A 16,294-nucleotide genomic window follows, 5' to 3' on the forward strand; every position below is an offset into this window, starting at 1 on the left:
ATGAAGCAGAGGCGTAGCGTGCATGTAAGCACTGTAAGCACTGCTTACACTTGAAAAAGGGAAAAAATAAGGTAATATTAATGTTATTATAATAACAAATTACAACTCAAATTAAATCTTTGACTATTTTTTTTTTAAGTTTCTATAATAATAAAAATAATAAATAATAATATGTTTAGAATATAAGATAACAATTTTAATGAACACAGCCATATTTCGGTCATCGTCGTCGGCTGTTGCGTATGATGGTGGAAAAACTGGAAAATCTATTTTTATTTTATTAACACTTGGTGTTGACGCGCTGTGCCGTCGTGTAACATGTTCTGAAACTCCTTACGTGAGCTAATAGACACGGCTTACGTAAAATGTCGTAGAGGGGGCTCGTATTTATATACAATTTTGTAAGCACTTATGATTTTGCATACACCACAATACCAACCGGTTTATTATTATTTGTATCACCGATAAGGCGATAATCGGCGGCTGTGTACATTTGTAGCATAGAATATTAGTATTCTATGTTTGTAGTTGACTGCAAAATTATTAATACATTTCCAAAACATTAGTTTTTCTGCTTACACTTTCTTAAAACCCAAACTACGCCACTGATATGAAGGTCATGTACTCATCTTCACGTATTATAATATCCAATTTCTATACGATATAAAAAAATATATTTGTTAAATTATTAATTTGAGATGAGTAAAGTTTAAATTAGTAAATAATAGTAAAGTAAAAGTAAAATGGTAACAGTGTACATGATAATTAAAGGTCAATAAAATTATTTTTTATAATTTATATAAATTAGAAACTAGAAAGACACATTCACTCTTTATGTGATTTACATACTAATTTTAAAAAAAATAGATAAACTTTTTTTAAACTGAGTTAAGTTAATATTTTTTTCTATATTAACTTTTAACTTATTGAGTTAAATTTATAATTTGTTAACTGTTAACTTTTAACTTATCGATCTTGTGTCCTCTTAACTTAACTTACCTTAATTTGAGTTAATTATATTCATTAACTTGCCCACCTTTGATGGCTACTACCTATACCATATACCAATTAAATCTTATATAATAAAAACATTCCTGTACAATTATTAATTACAATAAAATCAACTATAAAATAAAATACACTTACAAATATTATATATTTATATCAAATATCATCACTGCAAAAATAAAAATATAAGATGTATAAAACAATTTCATTTGTTCGACCTGAAGATCGTACAAGTTCCTTAAAAATATGAATTTCTTTCACGTTCACGTTCTATTATTTGATATTACAAATAATTACAACAGTACGTGATGTTCATATTGTGTGGTCAGCAAAATATTAACGTGAATAACACGATAAACGAGTACCTACCTATATACACGAACGCATACATTCAAGAACATTAAACTACCTATATTTTTGTATATTACCATTAGGGCTTGGAAATATAGCAGCTAAAAAATGAAAAATATACGTGTAAATATATTAAATATACGAAAACATTTAATAAATATTCATCAAAATTCAAAATTATTCAAAATTCCAAAAAAAAACATTTTATGTTGTTATTTAATTTGTACTAATACAAATGTAAAATATAGAAAGATATATGTTTTTCAAAAAATATTATATAGGTATGCATAATATTTGCGTATGAAAATCAATAAATATGCACTTTTCCCTTAAAATTGACGAAATATGCATAAATGCATTTTAAATTTTCGATTTTTAAACTTATCATATTATATAGCTCAGATTTGTAACTTTGTTTGCAAGGCATGCTTGCAGTGGTGCCGAACCTATAACCCAAGAGGGGCAACCGCCCCCCCCCCCTTTTTTCGGTAGGTGGGGTCGTGGGGGTCCGTAGGTACCCCAGCAAACTATACTTATGAATTATATTCCTAATAAGCTATTAATGTATACATATGCAGCACTGAAGCAAGCGTAAACGGAGATGGTGGTCCGTATAACTTTTTACTTGCCCCCCCCCCCCCTTTGAAAATATAGTTCGGCGCCACTGCATGCTTGTCATTAAGCTAAATCGTTGAGTATTATTTATTTTTCAAATTATCTTTTAACTTAATAAGTTACTTTTTTTAAGATTAACGTGTTAACTTCAAGTTAATTTTATTCAAAAGTCTCTAAATTAAGTTAATTTTCGTCCGAAGAATAATGTAAATTGTTCAATGAGATTTTTACTTTGATTTATCATTTTTAATTTCCCCAGTAATTTTCTTGAGCGTAAAGAAAAACTATTTAATAAACCATATATTGGCGGTACCTATGTGTCTGGAATTTTTTATTTTTGCAAATTAGAAAATGATAACTTTAAACTCAGTTAAGTTACTTTTTTTTCAAAGTTAACCTTTAACTTAACTTAACATTATTTTAAAATAAATAAACTTTACGAGTTAAAAAAAATCGTTAAATTGCCCAGCCTTGTAGATTTGCTTGAAATCCGAGAGCATAGGTAGGTACAGAATAATATGCAACTCCTACCACTTCCGAGCCCTACCTAATTATCATTATATATTTTCACAATACATTATAAAATATGATAAGTAGTACCATTGGTTTTATAATATAAAATAGGTATTATGTATTATATTATCAAATATTATAAATTATATTATTTTTTAATATAACATCGAATATAAGCTCTGACAATTATTTATAAAAAAACACCCAAATGTTTGGCGAAGTACCTACCTATACCTACCTATTTGAAATTGCTGATAATATTATATCTAATCTTATAAGAAATATTACATTAAGTATTGATTTTAGTATATTTTTAATCTATTTTGAATTCAATTTTACATGAGTAGGTACCCATAACATACCTGTACATACAAGTCCATACAAATGAAGTGCTATACTCTCAAAGTTTTATGATAATATTATATTTCGTTATTTTTCGTAATCAAACAATATACTCAATTGATAAATAGCTGATAGGCACCAGCTTATTGTACTGTCTATAAATAATACAATTACACCTTATAGGGTAAATAAAATTGTATAAATAAGTGTAGCAGTAAGTCGTGAACTACAATTATATGGTAAAGATTGAAAATTGGTACCTACCTCAAATCAAACTCACAAAACCTGAAATCGGAACAAACAATTTTAATGGCCTAAATGTTTTTACCATTTCCTACGGATTCATTTTGGTTTTAATAAATTATGTAATAAAAAAATCTATCACTACGGTTACTTTTTTTCGTTACAACATTTAAATCAAATGAAAATTTACATTTGAATTTATTTTGATATTTGATTATGAAATACAGACATCTCTAACCAGCTATACCTAATAATTTATCATAATAGGTAGGTACCAACATAGGTATTTCTTCTACCAAAAATATTCAATCGATATCAAATAAGTATAAGTACTTTTCTACTTCATAATTGATATAGTTTTTTTTTTCTATATTTAAAAATATTTAAGTAGGTATATATTACTATAATAGCAATGATTGATTATAAATATTAGTATTAATAATACTTCTGTTTTTTTAAAGATAGGAAAACTTATGAGGAATCTTTGTATTAGTTTTTCAAATCTTAAATATAATAGTAGAAGACGTGTAGAACATTTTTTATGAATTTCTAATTCAAAATAATTTTCAAAATTTGTCTAATTTTAACTTCGGACACTCATATAAGATTATTGTGGAATTACGCTCAATTTTTTTTTTTAATTTTCACTAACAAAATATTATGAGGAACTTAGAATTAAATTGTCAAGTATTTTGACGGAACGAATAATTTTTTTATCTAAAATAATTTTAAAAAATGTCTTATAAGACATATATAAAAGACATTATATTATATTATATACCTATTATAGGTATATCTTAAAATGAGTCAAAATTCTTTGAAAATGTTATGGTTTATAGGAAATGTTAATACCTAAATGAAGTATTATTAGTGAGCATTTCATGTAGCTGTGGTTATTTTTTTTTTAACTTATCATTAGACCTAGGTACCAAAAAAACAATATTGATTTTGTCGAAAACTGATTTGCGTGAAACAAATTACATTAAATAAAATATAACAAATTTAAGGTATAAGTGATCAATTAATGAAGCGATAATCAATAACGAAATAAAACAAATAATAAATACGTGAAGTCGTGAAATAGCAATAAAAAAATGCGTCGCGAAATAGAGTGGGAGAACCAGTCAGCACGAAAACACGAGATGCGGCCGCCGTGATTCCAGATTTCATTATAATTTCTCATTAAAAAGTTTGCACGTTTCCTTTAATAACTTAATTTCTAACGGTACGATTTCGATGATTTTTGCAAAAGGATCATCTGCACAATTTTTTTGATTTTCTTCAATTTTATTAGGTATTAATTGATTCAGTAGATAATTCTGTGCGGGTTAAAAAAAACATCAAAATGTACACTGTTTAAAATATGGACAACTCCTGCTTCGAGACAATAATATATTATACGCTGTCGTGCCGCCGCTATATTTTTTTTTTTACTTAGCTCGGGCCACGACCGTGGCACTGGATACGAGCGTTTCGGACCATTCGGCGAAAATCATGGGGGGCTTGACCCTCAAAAACCTGTCAAGCCCCCTCCTTTTTTAGTTTTGTAGGATCGAAGCCCCCCCCCCTCCTGACATTTTAACGGATTTCTGCCACGGACTAAGATATACCTTAGTATATATCTTTGTATATCTTAGTCCGTGATTTCTGCCCATGTTTCGGACCGAGATGGCCCTCTACCGGAGTGCGGCCGGTCGAGAGAATGCCAGTGACGAGCGAACACCACCGACAGAGCGCGGGGTCCATACCATATGTTTCCTTGTGGCATCATCACAAGCATATCACAAGCGAACTGTTTGCACATTGCTTGGCCCCCATGTAATATCGTTTAAATAATATTATATTATAATTATACAACATTAGATGACCTCGGTGGAGCCCGAGACTAGGAGACTTGCTAATTTTTTTTAGCAAGTTTTGGGTACATAATATAGCATATATTAAAAATGCTCTTAACTCACTTAAAAACTGAATTATTGTAAAAACCCACTTACCCACATACAACCATCAAAAATGTTCTTAACATCAAGCAAGTTTCATAATAGTTTCAATTCACTCTAATTCTTAGAGTAATGAAGCTAAAATTGATATGCTGATCGTAAATTTGCTGTTACGCACTTGTGAGACGTAGACAACAAATGCCTGTTATATCGTTTTAAGGTATATTCGATACTTCGATAGGCAATTTTTTGTTCTTACGAGTGTGGTCAAGTACTAAATGTTGTTAATTATGATTAATAAATTATCTTAAATTGTTAAATTATAACACAATATTAATTGGAGTATCAAAAGTTGATTCCCACAATAACCTACAAAAGCGGTAGATAAACTAAAATCCATTTACAGTATTAAATTCTGATAGTCTAATTATAGTAAAAATGCAAGCAAGCAGCAAGCCTATATTTGTTAGGCTTTTAGCAATTAGGACTAAGTCATAAAATAAATATGGTGCTTCCAACAACCAGAACACAATTACCTAAGGTTAACAATATTAATATAAACTGTTTAAACATATTAAGCACTATTCACTTTACAATATAAAAAACACTAGGTTATCCATTTTCTTTTTATTATAGTAAAACAATTTTCATAATTACAATTTCATAATCGTTTAAGTTTATGAAAAATAAAAAACATCTTAAACTTATTACATATTATTATATTATATTATAGTAATGTTTTATAGAGAATAATCTCATAAGTTTGTACTGAATTAAAGGTTACTATTATAAGTAATTTAAAAAGTGTTTACTACACATAATATATTTTAACACATTCTTTGTTAAAATTAAAATAATATATTTTTAGTATGATATATTATTTTCATTAACATAATTGATAGAAAGACATAATATTAAACATAATACAACAGACAATGATAATTGTTACACCACTCAATAATCAAACATTTTATAATAATGTAAAATATTTACAGTTTAGGACAACCTCATATAATAAAATGTAAATATGAAACAATGAATCATACTGATAATTCTCAACAGTCTTTGAGTATAATTCACATTTCTAACTCTCACTTCACAAAAATCATATTAAAAAAAATCCATTGAAAAAAAAACATAACATTAAATATTCTTAGCAAATAACAATAATTATAGCGCCTTACTTTATTAGTTTATTTCATTGGTGGATTGAATCAAAGTAATAATAACAAAAATAATAAATTACATATAATAACATTGTTAATTTTTCACATAAATAATTGCAAATTATTAGAAAAAGAATTCTGCCATTTAAACTATTGCTAAATTTTAAATATTGAAATTACATAAATGTAGTAAATGTAATCTAATATATTAAATATTGATACATTAATTGCCACATATTGGCATTGTATTACTTTTATTAAAATTATTTTACTTTTACAGCCCTGAAATCTAACTATACACTTATATATTTTATACTTAAAAATGTAATAATTCTCATACAAATTTTAAAACATCTAATATTGTTTTTATCATAACAAAAAAATGCATACATAAAACAATCTTGCATACAATTTTGATGATGACTCACTCAAATTAATAACCAGGGAACATTTTTATTAGATTCATATTTTATATATCATTGTACCTAATCATTTAGAAAAAATGTATGATTGTACTTTATTGATGTTCTGAAAAATTATTTTGGTTTTTATATTTGCTTAACAATATATTCCATACTTCATATAGATAAATTGCTTACAAAATATAATTGACGTATATAAAGCTGTAGTTAAATATTTTATAGAGAACTCAATAATACATAATATTTCTTTGATACATAGAAATCTGTTAACAAATATATTTGTATCTATCTAATTTACTACAGATTTATTCAAAAAAGTAAAAAAACTATAATTATAAAATGGAAATAAATGATTAAAAGTTATTGAAGCAATAACAATAAAAATACATATTATAACGCGAAAACTATAAAACCTTGACACAAATAAAATTAAAATACTAAAACCTTAAAATCAATAATAATTTTAAATAAAATAAAATAATAATCATAGGTATTTTAGTTATTTTAATTAGTTATATATGTTAGCATACATAATATAAGTAATTGGTGTTAAATTATTTTTATCATAAACATTTTCACAAGATGTAAAAAGGGCTTGGAACCCGTAACTAATAACAAAAAAAATTTGAAATTTAAAATTAAGTTTAATTTTTGTTGGTTTAAGAATATTTTAATTATTACGATTACTAAACATACGGTATATGAAACACTTAAAAATTTAAACTTAAATAAATAATTGATTATTTTGAACAGTTACATATTTTAATTTATAATGTTTAAAAAAATATATTATGTAAAATAATAAAAATTAATGTTGTAAAAACAATATAATTCAATGTATAAATGATAGTTACCTATGATTTAACAAATAATCTTTAATAAACTAGAAAATTGATAACTATTAATGTTAACTCAGATCAAAATTTTAATTAATGTGATTTATATAGCTAAACATAGTTTTCTGAAAAATAAATAAGCTCAATATAAAAAAAAAAAAATTCCCAATAATAATAAATATTTTTATAATTTTTCACTCCAGAAACTATTAAACTATTAAGAAGATGCCACATCCGCATGGTTTGTCTCCATCTTATAAGTTCATAACATAGCAAATTTATGCTCAAAAAATCTCGTTTAGCTCCAATAGTTAAAGCATAAGAGTGAATCGACCTATTATGAAACATGATGGTAAGAACATTATCTGTGTTCGTATGTTGGTTTTTTATGATTATTCAGTTTTTAAGTGAATTATGAGCATTTTTAATTTACGTTATATTATATACGCATAACTTGTTAAAAAAATTAAGCATTGTAAAAAACCAACATACGAACACAGGTAATGTTTTTATTATAAGTTGATTCACTCTAATTTTTCGACCAATGGAGTTAAATGTGGTCTGCTGTCAACACATTTGCTATGTAACGCACTTGTAAGATGGAGACAACAAATGGCTGTGTAGCGTCCTCTTAATAGTTGTATCTGAATCCTGATTAGTTGTATCCTAACATGTAGTATTTTGAGATGAAAATAAAGTTTAATTTTATTATACCAATGCACAGAACATAATTTGGATTCCAAGCACCTAATACCATTGTCTTACTTATCATTTTAATTTATTATATATTTGTACTACACAATATGCATATTGTATTATCATTTACTAAAAAAAAGTTATATAAAATTATTTAAACTAAGTTTACATATCAATAATAATCTACAACTGTGGACTAAATTAATTAGTAGTAATCTAAAATAATGATTTAATAAACTTAATTTTAAAGTAAATTAAAAACATTTTTATAAATTATATTATCTAAAATAGTATTTAAAATATTTTTAAAAATAATCCAATCTACAGTACATTTTTGTAAAAATGGAATCTATTGAGTCTTAAAGGTTTGTTATTGCCCAGACGCTGTGAGGCACACAAAAAAACCGTGAAGTATATTCGGCCCGCAGTATAAATATGAATTTCGATTGTGGCCAGCAAGTTGAAAAAGGTTGGGCCTGATGTAACGTATTAAATTCATTGCTCTGGCATCTAACATTATATCGATAATGAATATAAACATTTTAGATTAAAGACAGCTAACGTAAGGTGGTGGTGTTATAAATTTGATAGGAATCAGTGGCGAGTCGATAACAAACAAGTATCATTTCAAATAACTACCAATTTATGATTTGTTTTGTTTATCATTGAAAACATATGCAAATGTATACAGAGACATGGTACGAGGCAGAATATTTCCTAATAGGTATTTTTTATTTGTGTATTTATTTTCTATAAATACATTAAAAAATATATATATACTGTGTCAAAATTAATGAAAAAGTATACATTACTTATTTTACTATCTATAAATTCCCAAAGAAAACATTCTGATCGCACCAATTGAAAATAATATGAAATTTAATATGTACTGTTTGGATTAATAACAATCCATATAGGTTTAATATTATAAAGCTCACATTTCTTTCTTAACCATTCAGACATAGCTTCGAGTTCCAAAGTATTCTTAATAGACTCTTTATTTTCCAAAACATTCACCCCGTTCAATTGTTGATGACTTGAAGTACCTTCCCCAAACTCGTTATTTTCCAAAAAGTTTGTTCTATCCAACGCTTGAAGTCCTAGAGTGTCAATATTATCGGAAACTTTGTTTTCTGATATATATGTATTAGACTCATTGTTTGTATTATTAACAGCATTAGTCTTAACTTCACCTTCAGAATTAGTGACTTTAAGTCTCTTACATTTATTATTGGACCTTATATATGACAATTTCTTTTCTATTGATATCAATGCATTATTTTGCTTAGATTTTGAATTATGTGTCATTTTAGGACTACTAGTAGTACTCTTTACTTTAGGTTTGCTTAACTTTCTCTTTTTATCAGAAGTCTTGTTGTTACTTTCTTTTATATGTATTTTAGATTTTGGCTTTTTATCTTGATCTTCTTTTTTTATGTGTAGGTCATTTGAAAAATCTTTCGAAGATTTTAATGGTACATTTTTAATAATGACAACATCAGGGCTGAATAAACTTTTACGGTCTTTTTCATAAAGTTTTTTATAATCTGAAGTTTTCATTACTGAACCCGAGAGACCAGATGATTTTTTTTTTATCTTGTCATCTTTTTCATTAGAACCGCTAATAGAAGCAACAGTAGTAGTTTTTATTAATAACACATTTGAGTTATTAACAGCAACATCAAGATCATTTTTTTTTTCATCATGTGGCATACTTTCAATGTTATCTGTAAATCCTTTAAATTCATTAGTTGGTAAACAGTCTTTTGTGTTATGATATACCAGTTGAGTTCCTACAGAACTGGTGGTATCCAGTGATTTAGTATTTCTGACAGCAGAAACTATTGTCTCCGGCTTTTTGGTGTAACTAGGGCCTTTCAATGCCAATAAAATATCTTCATCATTTTGTTTTTTAATAGAGCAACTCGAGTTACTTGTAGATAAATTGTTCACAGTATTTTTTGCTTCCACTTTTTTATTTTTTTTGGATGCTTTTTCTATATGGCTTTTACGTTTATTGGTTTTAGTTTTATTTTTAGAACAGCAATTTTTTTTATCGCTACTTGGCAACCATTCTTCTTCATCTTTTTCTTTGTTTATATTTTCTTGCAATTTTTGACTTTTCTTCTTCCTGATATTTGTTTTTTTGGAACTTTTGAATCTCAATTTATCATTCGTCTCGATATTTGGTTCTGTTTCATTTTCTGTTTTCAAAATTTTTTGACCTTCCAATTTATCATGTTCAATATTAACTAAACTTTCTAAGATTTTCAAACTGTTATGAATTTTATATTCTTCCTCCAGCTTAAGCGGATCTGTATTTTGGTCTCCATTTTGTTCTATGAGACCATTGGTTGTTTGAATTTCATTAGTAGTACACACATTGCTATCATTAATGTCAACAGCATCAAATTCATCATCATAAGTATAACTTGTTTGTTGTATTTTCATAGCTAATGATATTATAGCTTCTGTAGTTTTTTCATCGTCGTCAATAATTGATGGTGAATGAGCAGCATTCACATTATCATCAGTGTGAATATTATTTAACAATGGTAAATCATTTGTACAATCTACAGTCAAGCTGTTTATTTGTAATGTTGACCTATAATTATTAAATGATGTGGTTTCCATTTTATTGATGGAGGTATTTTTAATACTTAACATCGAATTTGCATCATTTTCAGAATTACTGTTCAACATATATGATTGAATTGCTTTATCTGAATCAGTTGTATTATTGTTTGATTCTGATAAACATTGGACTTGAGTCATTTTAGAAGATCCTTGTAACAACATATTATCATTACAGTACGATTTTACTGCACCATAATCTGAAACAGATTTAAAATATAACATTTATAAATTATTATAAAAATTATTATTATTTCCTTATTTAAAGGGAATGGAAGCAGTATTCAGTTTTGTTAAAGTGGAAAAGTTTTAAGTATATGTGTACAAGTGTACTTAAGGAAAATATTAAATATTAATAGGTCATTATAAACCCAAAATAACAGTAGTATACATTCTATAGATGTATTTACAATTTATATATTCTATCAAATATTACTTATTAATTTTACTTTCATGAATATTTAATAATAATGTGAAAACAGATCCCGCGGGGTCGTCAGTTCAAAACAGGGAAAAAAAAGTAGGCATAATTCTACGGTTGACAACAACTGCAATATTTAAAAACGCATTGCAAAACTATTAATATTAATAGAAAACAAATATATATTTTGAATTGAATACATTTAAGTGGAAAGACAAAGAATATTCCATGAATATTGAAGTAAATAATTTCATCAATTTTTATTTAAATTAATGGAAAACTATTTATGTGATTTTTATGACAAGTATTTATTCATACAATTTAACAAACTAGAATGAGTCGAGGCTCAGCATTTATAAGCAAAATGTATATTATATTTTTAAGCTTAAGATCAATTTAATGTGCATTTATTTACATGAATATTGAAGTAAATAATTTCATCAATTTTTATTTAAATTAATGGAAAACTATTTATGTGATTTTTATGACAAGTATTTATTTATACAATTTAACAAACTAGAATGAGTCGAGGCTCAGCATTTATAAGCAAAATGTATATTATATTTATTTAAGCCATTAAGCAAATAATAGTCTGTATAGTACTTACTTAAATTATTAGTGGATGAAAAACAATTTAAAGCACACTGAGTTCTTTTAATATTTTCCATTGAATTTTTAATAATGAACTGGCATAGGTATTCATAAGTACCTCCAACTATACCATCAATAAACTTTTGGTGTTCGAATTCAAATTGCGATCTAAAAAATATATGTATATTAATAACATTTACTATAACCAAGAAGAAGAATTTTATATTTATGGTAGATAAAACATCAATCATAATACATATTGTTTTTTATATATATATATACATATATATATATATATACAATTAATAAATTTATTTTTGACATTTTGTTGAAATATTAATCATATTATCTTTGTATAACTGTAGTACAAAAAAAAAAAATAAATAAATAAATAATTAAATAATATTATATTTTATTTTTTTTTTTTCTAATTACAGTCGACTCTCAGTAACTTAAAGTTCAACGGCAAAAAAAATACTCGACTTCCTAAAAATTTCAAATTATCAATATCTCAATGTATTATTGTTATTTGAAGGGGAATTTTATTTGTTCGAGATGTCGAGAATTTTGATGTATCAAGGTTCGAGTTACCGAGAGTACACTGTATTATGTAATTTAACCCTGGTATTTACTTTATCATCTGAACCGCATTTATTATAAATTATCATTATTTATTCCCCCAATTCTATGTATCATTTATCTTTAAAGAATTTTTTATAAAATTATCAATCGTAAGAAATTCCAAAAAAAAAAAATACTGTACCAACAGTAAGTTTGTCGGGAAAACTTTATAATAAAAAAACAAAAAACAAAGATTATACATTTTTTATGTCAATATATATATAGAAAAAAGAGCGGGTAAATGAGAGTTGCTCTGCTGTATATTAAGTTAAATGGGTCACAGTGAATGTAATGGTGTTGAATTTTAATTCAATGAAATAAATGCATTGAATACAAAAAAAACGATTCTGAGCGAAGACTATTATTAAGTACAACAGTAAGTTAAATTTGCCAAACTAATTTGATTTAATTTATACAATAATATTATATTCAAAAAGTTACATACGCACAAATAATATTTTTAAATTAGAACAAAATTACTAAAATTGTTATTCTTAGTTTTAATATGTAATTTTGTCCAAATTTAAATTTAAAATGTCTGTAAAAACTAACTGTGTTTATATATTTTTAGTTATTTTGGCTACAGTTTAAACTATTTATGAGAACCTTTATTTTGAATTTTCAATCCTTAGCTATAAAAATTGAACATTTTATTTTTTTTTAATTACAATAGGTAATTGATAGTTTCTGAGATTTTAAAATATATTTTAAAATGTTAACTTTAAATACTTACTAAAAATTGTGCTTATGGATCTTTAATATTTATCAACTGCTAAAATAACAACGTATAAGGAACCATGTATTAAATTTTAAATATTTTTATAGAAACGAATAATATTTTATTGACATTTACCTATAGAATATAAAACTAAAAAAATTTTAAAAGTCTAGAAATAACTCGAAACAAGTCAAGTATTTTGTAAATGCTATTATGTATAGAAAATGATAAAATTACAAGAAGCTATACCATTTAATACTTTTACTAAAGATGATGACAAATGGCGTCATTTTATATTGTCTGCATATGTTGAAAACACCAATATTGTTGTTATGTACCTTGTTACTAAATGCACTACAATTTGGTCAGCGTAATGTAGTCGTTTTTAATGATAATAAATTATTCTGTCTTCTGTAAGCATTATTTCAAATGCAAGTACAAGTTGTACACTGACATTTTAGTTTTTCAATTTTTTTTGTAAGCCTCATTTTTTACAAATGTTTGTGTGTGTGCGTGTGTATGTTTATGTAGGTAATTACAATATAACTGTATATTTTTAATTTTAGAAATTAATATCTTAAGCAACTTATCAATTCAAATAAATCATTATTTGTTAAAGTCAGTTAAGTTATTTAAATAAAATATGTTTTATTTGCTGTTAAATCTTTGCGTTTAAATAATTTAAATAACTTTTAATTTTATAGTATACCCATGAATATGAATAAACGGTAAGATAAATAAATTCTTAGAATAGATAATTTTTTTTTTACTGGACTTAAGCCCGGCGACTGGCCAATAGCTTTTATAGGAGATTATGAACTATGGTTGGTAAGGTAGGGTGTTGTTATGGTAGGTAAGCAAACACGTGTATGTGTGGCAAGGTTTTTACTACCATCCGGGAGCTAGTAGAAGCGGGCGTTACTTACTCTCAGTCACATTTCACGACTGGAAGCAGTAAACGCGCTGCACCAAGCTACAAGAACAAATTAATAGGTGAGTCTGTCACAATTACTTTTTATCCAAACGATCATAATATTTAAACTGTTTGTAAGAATAGAAACACAATATCAGACCAAATACCTAATTACATTACTTACTCATTGATTGTGTTTGTAATATCTTGTTGTATACTTTCTAATGTTGCATTAGGCTTGTTCATGCACAAGTTCATGATTTCGACTACTTTCTTTTTGAAATCACCAACAAAAATCTGCAAGTTATTCGATTATAAAACAGATATTGATATAAAAACATGAAAAATATTCAATGAATTTAATTACATCTTCCTGTTGTACTATTCTGGTGTATATAAGTGCATACCACTTATCGGAGGTCATATTCTCCATGTCGAGTAGCGCGGGGTCGAACGACGGTGCAGACGGTTGGTCCATTGTTTCCTATACGAACATAGGTTGGAATGGCTAATCTGCAAACCACGTTCCAAAAGTACGGAATGTTAATACCTCATACCCGACAACACCAGTGATTACTGATCACCGATACCCACAGATTGCGAGCTAGCAATGAATTCTCGAGGTCCGTTTTAAACAACGGATAAGGTAGGGAAAAAACGAGAGACAGCTAAAGGAAATCGTATAAAAAACGGGTAGCGGGAATCGGATCTAAATCAACCACTGGGATTTGGATATAAAGCGGGCCACATGGAATTAGACCTAAAGCGGCTACCGGGAATCGGATCAAAAAGCGGCCGCCGAGTTTCGGGCATAAATCGGGCCACATGGAATTGGACCAAAAGGCGGACACGGGTAATCGGACCGGACGAATCGCACTGTCGCGGGGCGATCGATCGGTCGGACATGAGTTGCCAGCGGGTTTTAGGGTGCACTTACCGAAATACAAGACGCCTCGGGAACTTGATGAGTTGCAGGTGTACCGTGTGCGTCGTCGGCAAGACAGTGCTGTTCGGCTGCGGCGACGGCGGCGGCGATCGGGTGGCCCGTGCTTACAGATTTGAGTCGTTAATCGTGTTATAGTCGTTAACCGCGTACGTCCTGGCCGTTATCACTCGACAACAGTTGTACAAAATAAATAATAATAATATTGCGTTTGTTTGAGTATCGTATCGGTATCACAATAATATCGTGATAACGTGGTGGTAAGACATGGACGACGGACAGAATATCGAACTACCGCGGACGTAGACGATGGGCTGAACGTAAATAAAATATACAATCGTCAAGTGTTAAAGTGTAGTATATTACTAAGGAATATGGATAGAAAGAGATGCGAGAGCGTATTGAACTATTGTGTGTACAACCATGACAAAATTAACAAATGTTTTGTCATGTGTACGACGTACGGTGTAATGCCTATCGAGTATTGACCGAATTAAAAATGTATAAAATTAACGTTTTCGTCGGGCTATGGAATAAAATGGAAGCGACACTGTTTAATCAGCTGATCGGTTTGCTTACATCTTCTGGACGGTACGTGAAAGGATCATGGACATGATAAATCCAGTGTAATGTATTGATATTATATCCGTATTAAAGACATCTATGTAGTAATGTACCTGTGTGGCTGTGTGGCACAATGACGTGTGGCTGTGTACCACACAATATTCAAGAAAATACGCAAAGGGGCCATCTGGGTAATTTTAAATTTGGAATATATAGGATATTATGGGGATTAGTGATTACACAGTGTGTATGTGCCATTCCTGGTCTAAATTCTACAAGTACTCATCTATACATTTAACATGAGAGGAACGCAAATTTTAAACAAGAAAATATGTGTACGTAGAAACAAAAGAAGGTTTTAATAAATTTCATACTATAAGCAGTGTACTAGCATGTTGGTGTTTAGAAGCTGGCTGGACCGTGAGGCCAACCGGAAATCGTCTACTGTATTGAGGTTTTTTGCCGTTGAGTCTCTGTCTGAAGGCCCGATGTGTAAAAACTGTCAGTTGGCCTGTAACCCAGCCAGTCCGCCCCAGTTAGTGTTTACAACGTTCTATATATAATAGGTATATTCATATTTCATATAATATAATATGTTACAGGCATACCCGGTGTCATTGATACACAATTTTTCAGGGTACACAGAAGAATTTGACATATGGACACAACTGCATAGAGCTGACACTTTCTTACATAAGTACAATATATTTTGTATGTCAAAATCCATATCATTGTTTCCACTCAACGTGTTACCAGA

The 16,294-nt window shown here is 27.9% G+C and overlaps 2 protein-coding genes and 1 long non-coding RNA gene across 4 annotated transcripts in view; 1 reads left to right on the plus strand and 2 right to left on the minus strand.

The window, feature by feature from the left end:
- LOC100159991 (legumain) overlaps window positions 1–16,294 on the minus strand; it is a 521,349-nt gene that overhangs the window by 103,386 nt on the left and 401,669 nt on the right. The window lies entirely within an intron of this gene.
- On the minus strand, window positions 8,680–15,124 carry LOC100160120 (putative uncharacterized protein DDB_G0282499). The gene is made up of 5 exons (XM_001943963.5): window positions 14,968–15,124; window positions 14,398–14,543; window positions 14,215–14,327; window positions 11,795–11,946; window positions 8,680–10,966 (listed from the first exon to the last, which is right to left on the minus strand). The coding sequence occupies exons 2-5, from the start codon at window positions 14,506–14,508 to the stop codon at window positions 9,012–9,014; spliced, it is 2,331 nt and encodes a 776-aa protein (XP_001943998.2). The 5' UTR covers window positions 14,509–14,543; window positions 14,968–15,124; the 3' UTR covers window positions 8,680–9,011.
- On the plus strand, window positions 15,255–16,288 carry LOC115033414. Its single transcript, XR_003838752.1, has 3 exons — window positions 15,255–15,872; window positions 15,944–16,072; window positions 16,140–16,288. It is a non-coding gene; the product is annotated as an uncharacterized LOC115033414 (long non-coding RNA).

Source organism: Acyrthosiphon pisum, chromosome X (assembly GCF_005508785.2).
Source record: "Acyrthosiphon pisum isolate AL4f chromosome X, pea_aphid_22Mar2018_4r6ur, whole genome shotgun sequence".
Lineage (NCBI taxonomy): Eukaryota > Metazoa > Arthropoda > Insecta > Hemiptera > Aphididae > Acyrthosiphon > Acyrthosiphon pisum.